Consider the following 23,484-nt stretch of genomic DNA (forward strand, 5'->3'; position numbering starts at 1 on the left):
CCGCTAGGTGGCCAGCACAAACACGGGTTCGCGTAGTTACACTGAACAACGCTCAAAAAACAAAAGCAAAACAAAAGCACTACAACAATGATGCTTTTTGTATTAGTTTTTAACACTGTTTTTTTAGAGCTAAGACAAGGTTATTACAATCGCCAGTGATATTTTCCGAATGCGAAACTGAAGAGAGAGAGAGACACCGTTTGGCATCTTTCGTTTCAATCGCCGCTTTCACCCGTGTCTTAATCCTCCCTGTTCTGTGGTGTCTTTCGCAACGTGACTTTTCGCGTTCCGCCGTCGGCGAGTCTCCGTCGTGAGTGTATGATATTTTTCCATTAATACTGCTGTTCGTTTGATGTTGACTGTTATTCATAATGGTACAAAATAGTCCCAGAATATTACGTGTTCTTGGTGCACTTGGATAACGGTATCTGCGCGATGGAACTACAAATGGAACGCGGCCGGCCGACCCGGCGGCTGCGACGCACATGCTAATATAGTCTTATTGTTACTTAAATGGCGCTGTTTTTTATAATCAGTTCCTTCACTATAACGACATGTTGTGCGCAAAAGCAATTTGACGGGGGGATTCAATTTTTCCTACGACTTCAGAGCTGTTTTGTGTGAACGCGTGCAACGCGCGAGTCCGAAGCATGCATTGGGTGTTCTTTATTTTGTTGCAAAATTTGTCTCGTAGTGGTTAGAGGATTGTGGTGGTGCACGGATAGAACTGATTTTATACTACCATTGCATGTCTTGGTGAACACGTGCAGAAAGCATTGTTTGGCATGTAAGCGCCGGCGTGCGTGATAGAACGCGGTGTTTGCGTTCCTTGCGTCTTCAATGACGCTCAACATTTTGTACCGCCGAGGCTCACTGTTTATTTTTTCCCACAAAATTTACTCCCCACGTTTTTTTGTGTGGCTAATAAATGCCTCACCGAGCAACAGTTTTGTCTGTTTTATGCGCGATCGTTGACACCACGTGTTGCGTCTTGTAGCCTAGCGTTCCTTTGACAGTGCGCGTCTGTGCTTGCCATTGTATTGGTGCTTGTGGTGATGGTGCCTTAACTAATCACTTCCGTGCATCTGATGCGTTTTTATGATAGAAAGCTACGGCACTATCTCCGAAAGTTTGAGCTCAAAGTTCAAACGCGATACACTTGATTCCCTTCAAAAGCGAAGGGTAATCCCATCTTAGGGATGTTTTAGGGCAGTGCCTATCAGGAGTGATATAATTATCTATGAAAAAAACGGCATCGTTTGAATTTTGCCGCGCTTGAAATACCGTTCTTTTTTTTTTTTCTTTTCAGCTTATCACCGCTACTTTTGATACTATTTAGCACGATGTCTGGAGGTACCAGCGTTTTGTCTCTGAAGGAGGACGATGTGCGGCGATTCCTCGCGGCCAAAACGCACCTCGGCGCGGCCAACTTGGACTTCCAGATGAAAGAATATTGCTTCAAGCGGCGCTCTGATGGTGAGGGGCGCTTGTGTCGTAACTACCACCTGCATGCCCTGCTACTTCGAAGTGATCTTGATCATTAAGACAAAGTACAGGTTTGTTTAATCTTAAAGGGCTAGCCTTTGGTACTGAACATCATTCCAGCCACGAAGGGCGTTTGAAAAAATGGAATAAATGTTAAAGAAATGTCAGATTCTGCACTACAGGGACGTGTTATGTGCAGGAGTGACGTAATAGGGGCCAGCATGAAAAATGTATTTTTAAGTGTGTTAAGTGCAGGTTAGCATTCGAGTGATACGATCAAACTGGGCTAGACTTGGATACACATTAAGAATGGCAATAGCTCCGCCGAAATGATTGATTGATTGTGGGGTTTAACGTGCCGATGCAACGCAGGTGATGAGGCGCGCCGTAGTGGAAGGCTCCGGATTAATTTTGACCACTTGGGGATCTTTAACGAGCACCGAAATCTTGTACTCACGGGCGTTTTCGCTTTTTGCCTCCATCAGAAAAACGGCCGCTGCGGCCGGGAATCGAACCCGCGTCCTTATGCTCAGCAGCACAACGCCTTAGCCACTGAGCCACCGCGGCGTGTCGCAAATGCCACCGAAATGACGGACCCAGATGTGAACATGCGCGTTTTGAAATGAAATTGCACTTATTGCGTGACATTGTCTGCTTTATCTCGTAGTTTGTGTCGCCACTGCAGTAATCTATAAGCAGATTAATGCCCCTGTCACTAAGCAGATCAGTACACATTTAGAGCAAAACTTCATTCTGAAATGTCTATAATTGGGCACTACACGAGAGTACCAAATGACATTTGAGGCAAATGGCATTCAGCGGCTAAATGAGGTTGGGCAGCTCATTCAGCGGCTGAGTGAGTAGCCTCGACAGCAGTGACGCGTCACTAGACAAGAAAGTTCAGTAATAAACCAAAGAAGACTGCTGCCTAAAAACTGTCAGTAAACTTGTATTCTCTCCTTCGTATTATTTTTCACACACCGAAGCTCCACCATTTTCACTGCTACCTGGTACATATTTCTTGCAGTCTTGTCTCAGTTTCTGATGTCTGCTTATGTCACCTAAAATGGTGATGTTGTTCTTCTTTTTGATTAAAAAAAAAGAATTATCTGTTTTGTTTTAAAATTTATTTCGTATGAAAACATTCTAGACCATGCACTTGAACGATGATAATTTTACGAGCTTGCAAATCTTCACCGCTGTCACTGTCAAATTATACTTGTTTCGCTGTAGAGACCCGCACGGCCAAACCGAATGTCTTTGACAGTTGATGACATTAGATTTGCCGTGTGACAGGGGTATGAGTCTGAAAAATCGCAGAAATGACTCGCACTAATGCGCTTTTTAGATGCGACGCATCTCATTCACTCGCCTTGTCCCTGCATCCGGCGTCGTCGGCGTCCACCCCTCCCCCATTCTCCTCGCCGCGCCAGCTGCGCTCTCCGCCGCTCACCCCCTCTCCTCTCCGATGGCGAACACTCTCTCGCGAGGGGGATTGGATTGGATTGGAACTCTGCAATGCTTCGCATCACCTCACGGTTCCCCTCGGGAAGATGGTGTAATTTTTTGTACGACACGGAGGAACAACCGGCTGCGGTGATGAAGTGCAAGGGCAACTTCCGTTGTCATTCTTCAGTTGTGCCTGAGTAGTAGTGCTTGAAGTAGTAGTGCTTGAACTTTTTAGAGGTGGACCACCTGCCGCAATGGTGAAAGGGGATAATGAACTTTTGTAGGTTTGGCACCGGGCGTTTGTCATAGAGTTGGGTGAGCGTTTAGGAATGTAGTGAGAAGGACTGGAGTGGGGGCTATATTTATTCTGAGGGGGCACAGACCATTTTGTCAGTTCATTGATTTAGATGGCTCCTCGCCAAGCCAAGCGTCGCCGGTTTGAACTGGTGGCTAGCAACTCGAGCTGTGCCTGTTTTTCTGTCTTGTTTTTTAAATCACAGGGGTGGTGTGCTTTGATGCTTTCCCATTGTGTGTGTGATGTGGGAATAAAATGGGCGTGCAAATTCAAGTGGCGTCAGAGATAACCGGTTGAGGTATGACCCCGAAAATTTCACGTACAGAACAAGAACAAGCGCACTTTTCAGTGTGACAGTATCAGTTGAGTCTCAGAATAGCTGCAACCTCTATGAAACAAAAAATGCATGGGAAATGAACGTTAAAACGTTATGGTTGGACTGTCTATGAACGAGTAGATAGATGTCAATACAGACATGATGCTAAGGTACTGGGAAAGCTGCAGATGTTGCCCGTTGTGCCTTTTTCTTGCTAGACAGCTAGTATAGGGAATTCTCCAGGGGAATCGGTGTCATTTTGGGTGGATGTCAAATTTTCTCTTTGCCTTTGTCTTCTGTTGGCAGTTCATCGAGGCATGAACATATAAAAATTTCCTCAAGATTGCAGGTGTGCTGCATTGTGTTTGACTATGTTCAGGGAGGCTAATGTTCACCGTAACTTCCTTTTATAAGCAGTGTGTTTTGCCTAATGCGCCCTACTTGAAATCAAATCGATCATTATTTTAAGAGACAAAAGTAACAACAAACGATGTTGAGATGATTCTTGCATACAAGAATCAAGTCAAGGCCATTTAAGCGGACCGTGCAGACAAGATGCAAGCTTCGGTTATTGAAAAGTGTCATAATGCTCATTTTAATGCAGACTACTAACAGTTCATCTAGATAATAAGGGGTAAAGGTGAAGTAGTGGTGACTCAACCGCCCGTTTTCGTGCCCAGTCCTTGTGAAGTCGCAGGGGCTTGTTTTGGTGATTGGCAGTCATCGATTAAAGCCAGCACCAAGTAATTGGGCAGTTGTTGCAGTGGTTTTGTTTGACCACTGCCGTGCTCAGATGAAGTTAACGCACTGGTAACTCTAGTACTTGCCCTGATATGTCTTTGCTGACATTTTGTAGCGCAAAATTTGCATGCTTTTAATATTTCTCATCTTTTTTTTTGATGAACACAATGTCCGTTGTGGTTTTAGTAGAGTTGAGGGAATCGCCGTATGCTGGTTCTTTGAAGTAAAACAAAGTTGTTTTTTGTCTTCGTGGCTCCTATCGAAAGAGTCTGTTTTAAACTAGACTCCAGTGTGATTGTAGGGACATAGAATTTTCATGAACTCTCATGAACTTTCATGAATTCCAGGCGTTTCTCGAACAAGTTTCCTGCCGGCAAGGTTGAGAAAGGTGGCAAAACACACTCTGCTATCATGCTGTAACAAGTTAAAAGAAAATTCATTCGGGCAGTGAAATCTCCTTGCGGGCTTTGAATGCAAAAGCATTCACGGTCTGCACGCAACTCATGCCAAGAAACGAACTGCATCAAATGCGCATCTGTCATGCCAAAACTGAAACTGAAACCAGTTTATTGGGAACTACCTCGGTGCAGCAACACAGAGCAGTTAGCTCCCCCTCCTACTCCCCCCCTAGCTTTCACCCCATTGCCACAGAAAGTTGTCCCCGAGTATAATAGTTTCAGAGGTGTCATTCGGTCTTCTGTCTCCTGCAGGCATCCACCTGATCAACCTGAAGAAGACGTGGGAGAAGCTGCTGCTGGCCGCACGCGCCATCGTGGCCATTGAGAACCCGGCCGAGGTGTGCGCCATCTCCTCGCGCCCGTACGGACAGCGCGCGGTGCTCAAGTTTGCCAGCTTCACCGGCGCCACCCCTATTGCCGGCCGCTTCACACCTGGAACTTTCACCAACCAGGCAAGCTGATAAAAGCTCGGGGGGGGGGGGGCTTCTTTTAGTGCATCGTTTCTGCCAGGAGGCACTCTGTGAACACTATATCTACCGCCAGCAAAGCGTAGAGCTCTGTGCTTTACTTTTGCTGGGCTGCAGTTTAATGGGGCTAGCGCTAACTGTTGTTTCAACTGAGGGGAGGCCGGCCTGTAGGGGTGATGCAGCCGCTTTTGCGACGCATACGCACTGTGACGTTCGGGTTCCCATTGAAGAAAGCAGTGAAGGAGGAGTGGGAAGTTTTCTGGAGCATGGAAGACTTGGTTAACCCTTTCAGGGTCACGGACGTATATGTGCGTCCTCTGCAAACAACTTCAAAATGGTGAATAATGTCGTGCACGTCATCGCTTGTACCTTTAAAAAGCGCGCCTTTTTCGCCAACTTCTCTTGCTTGGCATGTGCTGCCACACTGCGGAAATACGTCAAATTATTTTCTTGTGCTGATGGCTCTTCTTTTTATTTTTTTTATGATTTACTTCAGTGGCGCGCCGGCTATCACTTGCACATCCAGTAACGAGGAGGCACGCTGGGTATCGCCCACCCGAGGCCCCTTACGCCTACCGGGCGCCCCTCGCTTCTTGCGCCTACCACAGACCAAGGGTGCCTGCGAAACTGATGAGGTTCTTTTCTCCCCTTTTTTTTGTATTTTTTAGGAGTGGTGCGCTGTCTATCGCTCGCGCATCCGGCCGCCGCAGGCGCAGCGGCTGGTTTCGGTATCGTCCCCCGGGCGCTTCCCGCTTTTTGCGCGTGCAAAACTGATGTTTATGATTTCTATTCACTAAAAAGGTGCCGGCTTGTTATTCTCTCAGGGGTGAGACAGCTGCGCAAATTGCGCAGTTTTGATACAAACGTGTTTTCCTGTGCCAGGCTGCTCCAAAAGCTTGAAATTTTCTAAAATTGCGCCAAACTGCTCCAAAACGGTCTGAGAGCCAAGGATTTTAACGTTCCAATCAGTTTCAGTGGAGAAAATGCTTACTGGCGGCATACTTTTCCCGCATCTTTAAGGTGATGCTGTTTGTAAAGGTTTAATTGATTGATCAGTCAATAAAAAACCCACATAAAATTGTTCACGGGATAGTTTTTTCGAAAGTTGCAATGTCAGGTTCATCATCATCATCATCACCAGCCTATCTACGCCCACTGCAGGGCAAAGGCCTCTCCCATTATTCTCCAATTACCTCGGTCCTGTGCCAACTGTGACCAATTTATCCCCGCAAACTTCTTGATCTCATCTGCCCATCTAACTTTCTGCCGCCCCCTGCAACGCTTGCCTTCTCTGGGGATCCAGTCTGTTACCCTTACTGACCAGCGGTTATCCTGCCTTCGCATTACATGCCCTGTCCACGTCCATTTCTTCTTCTTAATTTCTACTAATATGTCTTTAACACCAGTTTGCTCCCTGACCCACTCCGCTCTCTTCTTGTCCCTTAATGTTACACCTATCATTTTCCGCTCCATTGCCCACTGAGTCGTTCTCAATTTAAGTTGAACCCTCTTAGTGAGCCTCCAAGTTTCTGCCCCGTAGGTGAGTACCGGTAAGATGCAGCTGTCATACACTTTCTTCTTCAGCGACAATGGTAGGCTGCTATTCATTATCTGAGAATGTCTGCCATATGCACCCCACCCCATTCTGATCCTTCTAATTATCTCTGCCTCATGGTTGGGATCTGGGGTCACAACTTGGCCTAAGTAGATATATTCGCTTACCACTTCCACTGCCTCGCCACCTATCTCAAACTGCTGTGCTGTCCCGAGGTTATTGATCATTACTTTAGTTTTCTGCATATTAATTTTCAGGCCCACGGTTCTACTCTGTTCGCCCAGTGCGGAAAGCATGCTTTGCAATTCGTCCCCCGAGTTACTTAGCAAGGCAACGTCATCCGCAAATCTGAGGTTACTGAGGTATTCTCCATTAACCCTTACTCCCACCTGTTCCCAACCCAACGTTCTGAATACTTCTTGTAAGCATGCTGTGAATAACATTGGAGAGATTGTGTCTCCTTGTCTGACACCCTTCCTGATAGGTATTTTACTGCTCTCCCTATGGAGGATGATGGTAGCTGTGGACCCATTGTAGATATCCTCTAGTATTCTTACATAATGCTCATCTATCCCCTGGTTCCGTAATGCCTGAATGACTGCTAGGGTTTCGACCGAGTCAAATGCTTTCTCATAGTCTATGAAGGCTATGTATAGGGGTTCAGTATACTCAGCGCACTTCTCTATCACCTGATTGATCGTGTGAATATGGTCCATTGTTGAATAACCTTTACGGAACCCTGCTTGTTCTTTAGGTTGACTGAAATCTAAGGTTGCAGAGATTCGGTTAGCGATTACCTTGGTAAATACCTTGTAGACGACTGACAGTAAGCTGATCGGCCTGTAATTTTTCAAGTCCTTCATGTCGCCTTTCTTATGGATTAGGATGATGTTCGCGTTCTTCCAAGATTCCGGTACCATTGCGATCATTAGGCATTGCGTATACAGGTTTGCCATTTTTTCAAGTACAATTTCTCCGCCATCCTTCAAGAGGTCTGCTGTTATCTGATCCTCACCAGGTGCTTTGCCCCCTTTCATTTCTTTCAAAGCCTTCCTTACTTCTTCGGTCGTTACTGGTGGGATGTCTATCTCCTCTGAACTACTGTCTCGCTCGGCATTATCCTGTATGTCCCGGCTACTGTACAGATCCCTATAGAACTCCTCGGCCACTGTGACTATTTTATCCCTATTTGTGATGACATTGCCTTGCTTATCCTTAAGTGCATACATCTGATTTTTCCCCACGCCAAGACGCCTCTTCACTGCTTTCAGGCTACCTCCATTCTTTACAGCGTATTCGATCCTCTCCATATTATACTTCCGTATGTCAGCTGTCTTACGCTTATTGATTAACTTCGAAAGCTCCGCTAGTGCTATTCTGTCAGCTGCGGTGGAGATTCTCATGGTTTGCCGTTTCCTGATTAGATCTTTCGTCTCCTGTGAAAGTTTACCAGTATCCTGTCTAGCCATAGTGCCCCGGACTTCCACTGCACACTCCGTGATAATGCGTGTAAGGTTATCGCTGGCTTCCTGTGTCGTAAGCTCGGCTTCCTCGTTAAGGGCGGAATATCGGTTCTGCAGCGCGATCCTGAACTCTTCTGCTTTACTTCTTACTGTTAGCTCATTTATCGGCTTCTTTCGTACTAGCTTGTTGCGGTCCCTCCTCAAATCTAGCCTAATTCGAGATCTTACCATACGGTGGTCACTACACCTTACCCTTGTGTCGGGTTGCACATGTTATATTGTGTGAGTATTTAAAGTTTTCCCATCGAAAACAGTTGCATGCAAAGTCCTGTAGAAAAAATACTTGTGTACTGAAGCGGCAAACTACTTGTGCAAAGTGATGAAAAAACGGCAATTTTAGGAGCACCTTATCTCCGGAACGACATTACTGGGCGCCGCCATCTTGGTGGGGTGAAGATTGGAAAACATGACCGCCGCGCGAAGCAGTTGCTCGTGGTTCAGGCAGAGTGCTCTTCGCCGACTTCTACCGTGGTTTTGGTTATTGGGGTGGCTGGGTTCACATTGAGTCGTTTGATCTGTTGCGGGGAGTTGCGCGACTCGAAAGACGGGAGTTCATCAAAAACGACCTGATGCCCACAAATTCGCCGTGTTTCGGCCTTGACTGTGAGGCGCGGTGCGTGCTTGAAATGAAATTTCGGACCCATTGCAGTGTTACAAATTATTGCTGCCTTTGACAGCGAGCTTGCGAGCGGTGGGAATGGGACGACCGACACTGCAGAAGTGGCGGCTCAGGTTACATCGCCACAAAATGTTCAAGCGGTGTCCTATACCGGGACGGGCTATTATTGCACGCTAGTAATAATGGTTCATCTATCTGAAGTGAAATGTAATGCCAAAAGGGTGGTTGCTGAACATACCAACGTTACTCAAATTATGATCGTAGTGAACTTGTACCTTGATGATTGAAATTGGAGGGCAGGTGGGGTGCGATGACTGTCACCTTTGTCGCGGCTCTACACTTGTGCGTAAAGTAGAGTCTGGGATTACAAAAATAATGATTTCGGCATTCACATGATACTAAAAATTCCTTACGATTGCTTAGTTTTTCAATTCGATATTTGCAACAGCGCTCCACGCTATCTATGCATAATGCCTAAAAATTTAAAAATGGTTTGTAAAAAGGTAGTGCAGTTCGTACCTTGTGATCCTCTGGTAGAAAAAACTTTATTGAATGGCTGTTTCAATATCATGTTCACCCCCCCCCCCCCCCCGAGTTGCCAAAAATTTGATTTTTTAGCCTGATAAGGTGACATAAATGTCCTTAACTGCTCTAAATCAAGGTTCTTCTGCTCCAAAAACTGCTCCCAAGTCTGATTCAGCTGTCTCACCTGTGTTAGTGCTTTACAGTGCCCCCAGCGCTTGGTCGGCAGCAAACGATGCTTTATTCACTGAGAAATTAAAAATTCTCCTGTTAATTCGTGTGTGTTCATAACGTCGACAATGACGTAATAAGAGCAGGGCCTTAAAACTAAATATAGCCTGCTGACCACGGTGGCTCCCATCTCACAGGCGCACGTTTGATTATCTTTTTTATCGCTCACTTTTATAGATGGCATTGCAATACTGCTGAAGTTGCTTCTGGCTGGATTTCTACACCTGCCGTATTTTTGTTATGGTTCATACTAATCACTTCCTAAAAGTTAAGCTATGACTCGACGAACATGGTCACGTAAGCGACCGTGCCCCTTGTCTCAGTTGGCCAGTGTTGTTTCAGACAGTTCAGCGCGTCTGACGGCTGTGTTAGCGGTGTCAGCAGGCAAAGTGCCGCACTAACTGCTAAGGTGTTTATGTGTTTGCTTGTAACTTTAATTGTTCACCCTACAATTTTACTGCTATAAAAACAATGTGCCTTACATTTAAGCACAAATAGCTCGTTCGGCAATCTTATAAGCCCTGCCCAATTTGCATTTGCTTTTGCCGGCCTCAACCAATCGCACAGCTGGGTGCATATGACATCATAGGTTCTGTTGTGGGAAATGAGCTAGTGGGTTGCACGGCCATTCCCTTTTTTCCTAATTATGTACCTTATTTGAACAAAGTTAACGTTAAAGGGGGTGTCAGCATGGTTCTAACGAGGCAATCTTTTCACCACTGAGACGATTTGAGCGCAAAGCACTGTTGGCTTGGTGTGGAAGGGGTGTGTGAGAAACACTGCATTTCAAACTTCTAAAGTCATGGCAAGGCGTGCGTATCGAGCCAAGTTTGTTAGAAAGAGGGACAAGATGCTGATGCATTCTGAAGGACCCACTAATTGATCTTTAATTATTAAGGTGAAAGCATTACGTGTCTTGTCAAACGTGAAAAGCGACCATCATCATTGTTTGCATCAACACGAATGGTATAAAAATGGCCGCTTCTGCAAAGAGAAAATAATTGGCTTTGTGCGGGATATGGACCAGGGTCGCAGCAGTGACAGCCATGGGCTCTAACCAGAGCACTGACCCAGCACCCTGCCAGAATGGAACAAGTACTAGCCTGATGCGTGCACCGTGACAGGCGCATGTAGTGGCATGTGCTTAAAATGGGTGTTCAGCACGAAAGCTCTGACTGTGACTAAGATACGGCGTGGAGTGTGGTCAGTCAGCATCGGCAAGAGGTCAGCATCGGCGAACTGTGCAAAGAGCTCGCCAACGTTCCTGATGCTTTGCCGAAAGGAGTGTCCTTCGTGGATTTCCAGAATGTCTACGACGACTTTGCCATCACTGCGAACCCCTCGGGTGTAGACACCGTCGCTGATGTCATGGCACCTGGTGCTGCTGAAAGCGCCGAAGAAACTGAGGATGTAGTGAGGGAAAGCAAACCAACACTTAATAAAGCACTTTCGCCAGTCGATGTGCTTTGCCATTATTGCTTCGATGTATAAGGACACGGGCTCGAACTGGTGCAGACGATGTCTCGTGTAGAGAATGCTGTGCTAGTTGATGCCACCAAAACGAAAGTGAAAACAAAAATCACCGCTTTTTTGCAATGTAGGCAGTTAAGGCAGAAAGTAGCTGTATTACAATAAAGGGATTGTTTCGGGTAAGGTAATGGCATACTTTATGGCGGGGGCGAGGGGGTCCCGCCCATTGTGAACTCGTAAAAAAAATCGTTATAGACGTGTTCGGCAATGTAGAACTATTGGATATATCGAACTAATTGTGGCACTTATACCTGAATTTGACTGTAGCGGTGAAAAGGTCTTGTATAATTGCTAGGCTTTCACTTTTGAACCACACAAGGGAAACAAAGTGCCCAAGGGTGTTTTTTTTTTTTTTTTACAACAGCTCAGATCTCTACTGTAGTTGCAGTTGAATTACTCATTGCCGGCTTTCTTTTTCATTTTTCTCTTCCCTCACGGCTGAATAGAAGGTGACTCTGGTCCTCTGCCCTCGTCACGCAGATCCAGGCGGCGTTCCGCGAGCCCCGGCTGCTGGTGGTGTGCGACCCGCGGGCGGACCACCAGCCCGTGACGGAGGCGTCGTATGTGAACCTGCCCGTGATCGCCTTCTGCAACACGGACGCCAGCCTGCGCTACGTTGACATCGCCATCCCGTGCAACAACAAGTCGCAGCACTCCATCGGCCTGCTCTGGTGGATGCTGACGCGCGAGGTGCTGCGCATGCGCGGCTCCATCCTGCGCGACCTGCCCTGGGAGATCATGGTCGACCTCTTCTTCTACCGCGACCCCGAGGAGGCGAGTGCCTTAAGGCTTTGTTTGCCTCTCCAGTGGCTTTTTGAGGGGACGCTGTTGCTGCTGCTGTTCCTCGATCTATGCTTGCTCACATCACGCCTCGGATATTGATCCCTACCCTGGACCAGCCAATCCGGCATAGATTTCACGAACATTCAACGGAAGAAGTACAGTAGATGAGGCGAAATGATGCTCGGGGATCAACACGCGACAAAGAGTTTAATGCTGGGTCAGCCTGTCCCGTGGCGAGCGGCCACGAGCATTCGTTGTCTCCTACGTGGCCTCTGCGAGTTCGACTCCCGGCCATGGCAGCCACTTTTCTGATGGAGGCGAAAAGTGGAAACGCTCATGTGTTTGAGATTTCAGCACACGTTAGGGATCCGCAGGTGGTCAAAATTAATTCGGAGCCTTCCACTATGGCGCGCCTTATCGCCCGTGAAGCATTGGCGCATTAAACCTCATAATCTTCTGTGACTAGTGTGCTGACGGCTTATCGAGAAAGCTGCAGCCGGAGCTAAACACTTCCTTGAAACATCACTGCATGGCGCAGGGAGCGCTAGTCTCTGCACAAATCATCCTCCACCATTGTGTGATGACAAAAAGTTGTTCGCGGAGTCAGTGCTTCTGATGTCATCCAAAAATTCGCATGTAGGATCGTCCAAATCACTGAAAATGTGGCATTTCTGCGGTGCCGTACAGCGCGATGTCGACTCTGGCGGTGCTTTACAAAATCGCGGCGCACAGAAAAACAAACGAAAGAGAATGCAAGTGTCTCTACTACACAGCAGATGGCGCCAGCTCTAAGAGCGCACTCTGAAAGTACCAAATTCAAACGGGAAAACACCAAAATTTGAAATTGAAAGCGTCGATAGTATACTTTCGATAGGCTTGTGCAGGAAAGTTTTAAGAAGCACTCTATTCAAATGCCAAAAAGGGCAGCAAAGCAATGGGAGGCATGGCAGCCATCACTGAAGAACACCGAAACATGCTTGTCAACAAGCCTGAGCCACAGCTTTGTACAGGGCTTGTAATATGTAACGAGTTATGAGGTAGTTACTTCCCAGTCATTTGAATATGGCAAACTTGTACGTTGTGTTTGTGTTACCTTTAGGGAAGTATCCTCTGGGTGTCATTTTACGAAGTTAAAGCAAGGGCACTGTGGAACAGAAAGTCGGCCATCTTCTTTTGCGAGGATCTACGACTACAAGTGCTAGCCTACGTTCATTTTAATGCCATGTTCAGTCTGCTGCATTTTCGTTGCAAGGGAGAGAATCTTTTGTGGCAGTCTCGCGTGACATTGCCGAGAAGTGGCACGGATAGTCTTACAAGTCTAAAGACCGGCGAGAGAGCTCATGTAAAACATTTCTCTGCCTTTGAAGGCAAGTCCAAGTTTTCAGGTGAAAACCTGTGACGATACTCCTAGGCCACCAGGCCAAACGGCGATGCCTGCTTAGTGGTTGCTCAAAAGAATAGAGTGTTCGAAGCGAACCAGTAGATGGTGCTAGTGGGGTGCATCTAGACTGCCAGGTATGTCATTTTAAGTGCTGAGCACTTTAGGGGCTCGCCTTGTCGTTGTAGCTCGCTTGCTGGACCCAAGTAGAGCCGCTCGCCGTTTCGTCGTCGCGGCGTAACCCCAGAGGTGTCAAAAGCCAAGCGGTTTATCTAGTCATAAGCATTTAAAACTTGTGAACCGCTGCTGCTTGTCATACATCTCCCCGTTGTTTAGCGCAAAGAAAACTGCAGGTACATTTCAGGCAAAATACAGTTAAACCTCGATGTAACGATGTAACGAAGACAGTAAAATTCAAAATTTACTTCGTTACATTGAAATTTCGCTGCATTGAAATTCACAGTTATAATGAAGTGTTCATCCCATGAAGCGTTTCCTGCAAAAGAAAACGTGGCGCGCATGCACGGCTGGCGCACTGTTTCTGTTTAAATGGGAGCTTAATCGTCTGCACGGGCATCAGCGTGAACAGCATGGAGCGTTTTCTCCCTGAAAAAACGCAAAACGCGCCCCGCAAGCCACAGGCGCGCTGACGCAGCCGCGGAGACCACCCGCACGATGTGGGTAACTCCAGCGACCACTTCTAACTGCTCGCTGAAACGCAACTCAAGGGGCAATTGAGAGGGGCACGCGAGAAAAAAAAGCGGATAACATAGGCGAAATTTTCACTGTAAAATGTCATATGTGCCGCTGACGAAAGCACCCATTTCGTGCCTAGTTCTCCATGAAACTTTGTTACGTTGAAATTGCGGCAAACGGGACTTCGTTACACAGAGGGTGAAAATACATGGTGTGCATACACTTGAAGTTACGAAAAATTCCGTGGTTCGTTACATCAAGGGTTTAGTTACATTGAAGTTCGTTACATCGAGGTTTAACTGTATACGTAACTAACCGCCAGCGCCCACATTCATTTAATTCGGAACGCTCGTTGGGTTGGTTTTTACGATAGTAAGCAAAGAAAAGTGGCAGTGCAACGCCGGCACGTGCGGGAGAGAAAGCAAGCACAAAACGAACACAACTCCCGCTGGCGCAGTTTCAGGCAGGGGTCGTGCCAGCTCTGCGGAGGCGAGAAATTTGAATTGCATTGTGTGGTAGTAGTGAGTGGGTTATGACGCCACAGCCCATTATGGCGAATCGGTGCTCTGCACTGAGTGGATCGCCTTTAAATTGTGTTCTTTACAGTGGCGGCCATTTTGCTGCCGTTCATGTTAATGCAGCTGTGCTCGGTGAGACATCGAAGGCTCTCTTTGCCTTAAAAACGGATGTTGCTGGGCTTTGCAGGCTGAGAAGGAAGAGCAGGCCCAGCAGCTTCTGCCCGAGCGTGGACTGAAGGACACGACGGCCGACTACGGCAATGAGCAGTGGGGCGGCGGGGACATCACCACGGTGCAGCCGGACGTCCCCGACGTGAGTGTCTTCCTGCCTCCCATCGCGCTTTCACAAGGGTAAAAACGAACAAAAAGCGAGGGCAATTCTTCCTTCGGCGGAGTCGGCAATGTCAAGAAAGTGATTGTGCCCACAGAGGAACTGATTTTGTCCCCACGAAGATTAGGTGGTTATTGGACTTGCGTGAAAGAAAAAAAAAGGAGGTGAAAAGGCAGAAAAGCAGAAACGCCTTTCAAAAGCTACTACAGAGGGTGGAAGCTCAAGCGTGGCAGCTTTGAATTTGTGCGTGCACTTCTTTTAGCGGAGAATGCGCGCTGTATGGGTACATCGGCAACACAGCTGGATGGGAACGTGCCATTGTGCCAGTGACACTAAAGAGGTTTTTAACGTGAACTTGTGGGGAGGGATATTCCCCTGATGCTCCCCGCTGTGGCGCCGTGCATGTTTTAGCATGGTGTCCCCAAGTCATGAGTGTGGTTGGGATTTTTGGGGGAGGCCAGAGCAGTACTTTTCCTCGTGGGTGTGTCTGTATGCGTGCATGGGTGGGTGTGTGGGTGTGTGCGTGTCCTGAAAGCCAGCAAACTGGCTTTCCTTGCTGAGTTCATTTAATGAGCCCCTCATTCTCAATTCTGATTCACTACACACACGTGCCATCACATCGAATGTTTCTTAGCACTTTTTTAAAGAGGAATCAGCCCCAAATCTTTTCATTTTGTTGCCTTTGCCACATTCTACGGTCTGGCCCATCACATTCAAGCCTAATTCACCCGCCATGGTGGCTCAGTGGCTAAGGTGTTCTGCTGCTGAGCACGGGAATGCGGGTTCGATTCCCTGCTGCCGCGGCCGCTTTTCTGATGGAGGTGAAAAGCAAAGACGCCTGTGTGTACGAGATTTCGGCGCACGTTAAAGATCCCCAGGTGGTCAAAATTAATCCCGAGCCCTCCACTACAGCGCACCCTACAATCAATCAGTCAATCAATCAATCAACGCAAGAAACACAGGGACAAAAAAAAGAGGGGACGACGCACAGTACTGAAAGAGAACGCACTGTGCAGTGTCCCACCCCTGTAACATCTCAAACTTCCTGCACAAAAACCACGACTAAAATAGCCTCACTAAAGAACAAAAAAAAAGGGGGGGGGGCACCTGAAGCAAGACGCATCAGCGCTGTGCGTTGTCCGCTCTTCTTTTTGTCCCTGTGTTTCGTGCGCTGCTTTTCACCATGAATCTCAATGTGCACCAACTAGCCCAACTTGCCATCTTCAATCAATGAAGCCTAATTCGTATTTCCCTCCCCTTGTGATCCTCTCTCGCATGGAGCAGTGGTCTGCGGCGGCCGACGTGAGCTCGACGTTCCCCGCCGCTCCGGTGGCAGTGCCGGTGGCCCCGGTGGACGTGGTGGTTCCGGAGCCCGTGGCTCCCACGGCAGACTGGTCGACGGCCGTCGAGGACTGGTCGGCCGCACCGGCTCCTTCCACCACCGAGGGAGGGGCGACTGAGTGGGGCGCCGGGAACGACAACAATTGGGGCTGAAGAAGGCGGCGGACGCTGAAGACGGGGAGGTGCTGTGTCTTTTTTATTTGTGCTGACTTTGTTTTAGTTTTTATTTGTGCTGACTTTGTTTTAGTTTAGTTGGCGTATTCATGGGAGGTTGTGGCCATTACTACATGAAGTGTGTGTGTGTGTGTGGGGGGGGGGGGGGGGTTCATGAGTGGGTTCATTACGCGAGTAAATGCGGTAGTTTCCAATTTATTCACGAGCCATGCCAAGTAAGAACGGAATGCTTTTCTGCAATACACGACGGCATGCTGACTGAACACATCTCGCCTAGACACAGTCGCCAGATTTCCCCCAATATATACAGTAAAAGCTCATTAATTTGAACTGATGTCGTGGTCCCGCCACAGCCCTGTATATTTCAATGGGAGAAAAATCCTGATAATTCGAGCTCAGCGATATCCAGCACAGTTAATTCGAAGTAGGATACCTTGGTTTCCATCGCTGCTCGCAGAAGGCGTCGGCCCAGAGTTGTTACAATGGGTTGCAAATCCAAAACGAACCAAACTTACTAGAGGTACATAACAGCGAAACACAAAACCAACAGAGTGCAGTTGAACCTTGTTATAAGAGACATGGATGTAAGAGACAAATGGGTATAAGAGACACTATTTACCCACATGGTTGGCTGCCCTATCTTTCCCATTAAATTGACCTCTTTTATAACAGACATCGGATGTAGAAGATTGGTTATAAGGGACAAGTCATTCTTGAACTTTAATCGCTAATCTCGCTTGTAGCAGACATTTTAACTTCAGATGCAGTGCCACCAGTCACTAATTGCAGTTGCTTCCATTGTGGAAACACAGGTGGACGACAGACGCCTGCAGTCGCTATTATAACTTCAGCAAATACACAGTGGCTCAGTCAGCTATGAAATGACGATGAGAAGCCCTGCCAATGGAAATGCAACTTACAGAAGTGGTTGAAGCTTACTGCCATCCATTGGAGCGCGACCGCACGTGCGGGCTCTCCCACTCGCGTAGCTCCCAATCAAAAAGCATCGCAGATGTTGAGTCCTGCAGGCGTAATGAATAGCCTGAGCACACAGCGGAAGAAGCTGTGCGCTCTGGCTATTCATCAGGCTTGTGAACTCAACATCTACGATTCATCTTCCGCAAACAGTGAAAGAAAAAAAAGCTTGCAGAATCGGTTGTAAAAAACAGTGTAAATACAGTCATGAAGCAAACAAAGATTCAGAACTGTTTCAGAAATTTTGGGGCCAAACATAAATTAGAATGAGCCTTGTGCAACATGCTGTAGCATTCTTTGATCTCATTTAATCTTACGGTGCCCACATTGAACTAGGGTTTGATTAGTAAGTGAAAACATCGTTCCCTGCTTATAAGAGACATCTCGTATAAGAGACAGAAACTGCTCCCCGGTACGTGTCTCTTATAAAGGGGTTCAACTGCGCTTGCTATGCTGCTGCAATAGCGTAATTTCGCTGCAACGGCGCATGGCATTGCAGGGTTTCCTTGTGCCAAGGTCACTGGTCTCGGCCTGCGATTACGTGGCATGCGCAACAAGCGTGTAGTAGCACCTAATTGGTGATAACGAGTCCATAGGTGGCTTCGTTGCGTGGCGCGATGTCCATTCATTCTTGTGTGCTCCCTGTAATTCGAACTGCACTTAATTCCAACAATTTTATGGTCCCCTTTGAGTTCGATATGAGCTTTTACAGTATTAGTATGAATGTCTGTGGTTGGAAAATGGTTGATGCCAGGTTTGGTAACGTCTCACAAGTGCTTGTTAATTCGAACTCGAAGGGGACCATAAAATTGTTCGAATTAAGCGAGTTCAAATTAGCGGGAGGGCGTTTGAATGAATGGACATTGCGCCACACTGCACGGACAGAACGCAAAAAAGCCACCTGTGGTCTTGTTATCACGAATTAGGCGCTTCTACACGTTTGTGGCAGAAAGTTTTTAAATAATGTTCGTGGAGGCCGAACGGCTAATAAAATTAATGGATCAGTCAGTTACACACCTGAAACAGGCACTGACATTGCATTCATGTGAACCCGCCGCAGTGGCTCAGTGGCTAAGGCGTTGCGCTGCTGAGCACGAGGTCGCGGGTTCGATTCCCGGCTGCGGCGGCCGCTTTTCTGATGGAGGCGAAAAGCAAAAACGCCCGTGTGTACGAGATTTCGGCGCACGTTAAAGATCCCCAGGTGGTCAAAATTAATCCGGAGCCCTCCACTACGGCGCGCCTCATCGCCTGCGTTGCGTCGGCGCGTTAAACCCCACAATCAATCAAATCATTCATGTGAGCAGTGAGCCGTAATGTCAAATAATCACGCTGTCTATGCACGGAAACAAATTTATTTACTAGGCAGGGTCGAGGCAATCAAAATTAAAAGTAATTGGCAATATGCATTTGCTTGCGTTTCTTCTGTCTTGACTCCATGAGCATCGCTCGGAACTTGCCGAAGAGTCAGGATTCTCATCTGCTGAGAAATAACATGCTGCAACATCCAGCCTCAACGCTGCTTTGCATGCATCTCCAGTAAATTAGGTTTGGTTTGGATTTGCAACACAGTGTGTAATCACTCTGGGCCGACCTCTTCTGCGAGGAGCGATGGGCAGCAGGGGATCCCAGTTGGAATTGTCGGGAGTTTTCTCCCACTGAAATATAAAGGGCTGTGCCGGGACCAGGGCGTCATTTCGAATTAGCCGAGTTCGAACTAACGAGCTTTTGCTGTATAAGGTACCATAATGACAGGTTGGGTGAGTCAGGGCATATGTCTATTTGAAGAAACCAGCGCACAAGAACTGGGGTGACAAGAGGGGGAAAGCAGCAGCTTTGTGTTTCTCTCTCTCTCTCTCTCTCTCTCTCCTCTCTCTCTCTCTCTCTCTCTCTCTCTCTCTCTCTCTCTCTCTCTCTCTCTCTCTCTCTCTCTCTCTCTCTCTCTCTCTCCCCCCTCTTGTCATGTTCATGTTTTTAAGGTTGATTCCTTCAAATAACCACCTACAGTAAAACCTCGAAACCTCGTTACAAGAGACACTGTTACGAGAGACACTTGGTTATAAGAGACATTTAAATGAAAGCGGTTTGGTCGGTTTTCCTATGTTTGCCATGTTAGCAACATTGCTTACAAGAGACCTTGGTTCCAAGAGACGTTTTTTGGTTCCCTTGAGTGTCTCTTGTAATGAGGTTTTACTGTACAAGGAATTTGCTGCAGCATAATGTTGTTGCCTTGTGGTAGTTTGTTGCCTTGTGGTAGTTTGAACTATGTGACATCATGTGGATGTGAGGCATCAGCTTTGGTATGTGAAAGTGGCAGATGAATGTTAGTTTTTGGAGTGCAATCCTTGTTCAGCTGTATTTAAGAAATGGTAGTTTTATTGGTCCGGGCATGTTTCATGTTAGTGTGGCGTTAACTTCAATCTGTGCTTAGTGACCAGTGGTGTGCTGCTTAGTGGTGTGCTGCTTGCTAAGCCCAAGAACACGAGTTCGGTCGCGGCAGCGGTAGCTGCTTTTTGTGGTGGAGGCAAAAGCGGAAAACACCTGTGTGTTGAGATTTCGGTGCAAGTAGCCAAAGTTAATTTGGAGTTCTTCACTTTGTGTGCCTTGTAAGCCCGGGTGGAGCTTCGGACCTTTGAACTCCAAAATCTGAATATGTGTTTAGTGTGTCGCGCACCTTTCATTTAGAGTAATGAAGTTTTTAGCCAGTTAAAATATCTTTCTGCAATGTGGCGCAATGGTTCCCCAGAGTTTTCTCTACAGCCAGCCCAGGCAGTATTGCATGACTGTGTACAGTGTCAAAAACCATAGACGGATAAACTATCAAGCAGCCATAGATACAATTTATGTCGCCCAGCGTGCACAAAAAAAAAAAAGGAAAAAGCCTCAAAAGGGACATTGTCTTTAGCTGCAGTGCCTGGTCAAGTTGGCCGGATGTTTCAGGTGATGGTTGTATGGAAAACACGTTTAATACAGCGAACACAGTTGCGCATTTCTACTCCTCGTGTTTATTTGTAGCTATTACAGCAACTATCTTTGGGCGTGGGTTGTGGTTGCATTGATGCAGCTCTATCATGTTTAGTACAGTCTATGCCCGTTTGAACATACCCTCGTAATCTGGAAAAAAATGTTCGCTGTATCTGAAGTATGCAGTGTCCGAATGGGGAAGGGGGGCGGGTATACGAGCGTAGTGGGAGCTTTGACCAGTGTCGCATGTAAATACTACAGACAATTATACACCTGCAGCATCTCTGCACAGCGTTCACGTGGGGGGAAAAGCATCGCCTAATGCTGTTTTCGAAGCGTAGCATCGGCACTTGGAAAAGGCCTAGCACATGCAGTCAAGTGCCTAGAGACGCACGCTAAGTTGAGCAAATAAAGCGACGGTGTAACTAGAAGCAATTACTAACGAGCTGTAAAAAACAATCTTGGCCAGTGAAATTTGACAGGCTCTTTATAAACCCTTCGTTACGAGGCAAGTTTACTTGAAACCGTTCACCAAACAATTTGGATCGCTGCCGGACATTCCCCGAAACAGCTTCCACATTTTTAACGATCTTAGTCTGCTCACTAAAATAGCTGTTACGAAATAATCTGATGAAAGCTGTGAAATCAAAAGTTAGATTAGTTAGGTTATTTTGAAAAGTTATATTATCGTGTGCATTCTGCAAGCGGCAGAATGCACGCAATAGATTGGAACCATCCTCCTTTTTGAGGCTTGCTTACCTTCTTCATCAACATAATGGGAACAATGCGTGCATGGGAATGATAAATGACGAACTTCACTGAACCTGAGTTCTTTATTGCATAAAAAACAGTGAGGAGGGCAGACTCGACCTCTGGGTGCACCACTTAGTGTATTTGACAGCGCTGTTCTTTAACCTCACCAGACTCACATTTTTCGCAGCATCCTTGTTCTTGATAGTCAAGCGGCCCCTCTGCTTAGGCAGGCCCTTACTTCTGGCTATGTTGGCCTGTGTTTCGCTATGTTCGACAGCGTTACTTATGCTTAGTTTATCTTACAGTGAAATCAGCTACCGTGCTGTTGGTCGTGCACACACACAAAAAAAGGGCCCACCAGGACTGGCTTGACTTGGCTGCGTCAACGAACCCCTTCTACACTAGCAATGTTGCCAGACAGTAGTTTCTTTGCCAAAATAAAGAAAAACATATCAGGTGCCAAAAACGCGGAAGCCCGCTATTAACATTCAGTAAAAACATTTTTCGCCCAAAATTTAATCTGTTGTAGCAGATAGTCTGCTATAGCTGGGTCTGTTGTGAGCGGAATGCATTACACTTGAAATGCATGGAGATCAAACAAACCAACAGAAATGGTCCGTTGTTGGCGGATCCGCTGTAACGAGCGTAGACTGTATGTTCTTCAGAAAGCTTTGATGGAGCTATGCAAATTGTACTGTTGTTGCACAACCCAGTGCATTAAGCTGCAAGCCATCTAAATAAAATAACGTTAGTTGTGGGAAAATTTTTTTTACTTGACCACAAGTTGGCAGCTGATTTCACGTCAACATATCTTTGGCTGGGGTTGGGCATTTGTTTGTCTGTTGTAATCGTGGAGCGATAAATAGAAGTTTTTGCTCTACGCGTAAGTGTTTGATAGTATAGGCCACGCTCCAAAGCAGACAATTAACATAGTTACGATGAGTTAACTTGTGCATAATGGTGTTGTTTCTCCGTTAGAAGATTCGATGCATGGCCTTTTTCTGTTTCTTTTCCTTTCCACAGGTTGTACCAAGATCACGCATACAGGGTGGATGCCAAAAGAATGGATTGCTGCACAACCTCCTCTTTTCTTTTTTTTTCCCCCGCACTGCAAAGCGCTGGTTTTGCATTGTACGGAAGTTTAAGTTCCTGTGTTCTAGTCCCGCATGCCTCACGCGTGAAAGGTCACCGAAATCATTAATATTTACCATCCGATGCATTGCTTACTACCTCACGGTTCGAGTCATTTTGTATTTTAAGTTTATCAGATTCTATACCATTGAATGAAATCTCCACATTATTTTTTTTTTGGTTGAAATCGTTTCAAAGAGTTTCAATAAAGGCCCCGCTGCCCTGTTGTGATCTAGTCCCAAAGTGCTGTGCCTGTGGTATAGTTTTTGATATAAGAATGAAGCTGGTCTTTGTACATGTATCGTGCGGGGCACGAACTTTCCATTTCACGTACAAATAAATTGTTTTCATTACAGAGTTGTTTTGTTTCTGTCATTTGTCTCGTTGTGATCATACGGTCTTAGAAGCGTACCATTCCAGCACTCTAGGTGCGGTACAGAAAGTGTGGCTATTATTGGGCACTGATTCATGTGCTGTGAAGTCCGGCAGTGATGTAAAGTATATAGTGCCTTTTAAGTGCCAGAGGCTTCGAAAGCCAAGCGGTTTATATAGTCAATAAGCGTTCAAAACTCGTGAACTGCTGGCGCTTGTCATACAACTACCCGTTGTTTAGCGCAAAGAAAAGTGCAGGTACATTTGAGGCAAAATATACGTGATTAACAGTCAGCGCCCGCGTTCATTTAGTTAGCAACACTCGTTGGGTCAGTTTTTACGATAGTGAGAAAAAGTGGCAGTGCAACACCGGCACGTGCGAGAGGGAAAGCAAGCACATAAAGAACAGAACTCCCGCTGGCGCAGTTTCAGGCAGGGGGCACGCGAGCACTGCGAAGGCGGGAAATTTGAATTGCATTGGGTGGTAGCAATGAGCCGATAACGGCGCTACAGCCCATTATGGCGAATCACTGCTCTGCACTTCCAACAGCTTTCACATTGAGTGGAACGGCTTTAATTTTTTCATGTGACTGCATTGAATGGCCTATTTAGCAACACAGTTGGCGTCTGTAGCAGTGGAACGGCTCCTGAAATGGCTGACGGCTCAGAGAAAGAAATTGGGTCAAAGAAAATGAAGTAAATGTGCGAGTCAAGTATACATACCACCACACCAGTTTGGCTTCATGCCTGTGGTTTGCTAAATGTGAACCTAGTGCATACATAGTCAATTTCGAGTTGAAAAATGTCAACTGGTGCACGGAGTTCGACGTACCACGAATTTGACTTTTCATGGCACGTCAGTTGGCTACAGATTAAGGTA

General features: G+C 46.8%; 1 protein-coding gene across 2 annotated transcripts; it reads left to right on the top strand.

Moving 5' to 3' along the window:
* Nucleotides 1-193: 193 nt before the first annotated feature.
* Nucleotides 194-22,585, top strand: LOC144138437 (small ribosomal subunit protein uS2-like). 2 transcript variants are annotated; one of them, XM_077670716.1, is made up of 7 exons: nucleotides 194-310; nucleotides 1,310-1,476; nucleotides 4,997-5,196; nucleotides 11,672-11,965; nucleotides 14,754-14,879; nucleotides 16,182-16,420; nucleotides 22,125-22,585. In XM_077670716.1, exons 2-6 carry the CDS (start codon nucleotides 1,344-1,346, stop codon nucleotides 16,389-16,391), a joined length of 963 nt encoding a protein of 320 aa, XP_077526842.1. In that variant the 5' UTR covers nucleotides 194-310; nucleotides 1,310-1,343; the 3' UTR covers nucleotides 16,392-16,420; nucleotides 22,125-22,585. The 2 variants fall into 2 exon arrangements, with proteins under 2 accessions (XP_077526842.1, XP_077526841.1); XM_077670715.1 differs by having other exon boundaries at nucleotides 199-316.
* Nucleotides 22,586-23,484: the final 899 nt, after the last annotated feature.

Source organism: Haemaphysalis longicornis, unplaced genomic scaffold (assembly GCF_048455015.1).
Source record: "Haemaphysalis longicornis isolate Haplotype H1 unplaced genomic scaffold, Haemaphysalis longicornis Haplotype H1 scaffold_5, whole genome shotgun sequence".
NCBI classification, from domain to species: Eukaryota; Metazoa; Arthropoda; class Arachnida; order Ixodida; family Ixodidae; genus Haemaphysalis; species Haemaphysalis longicornis.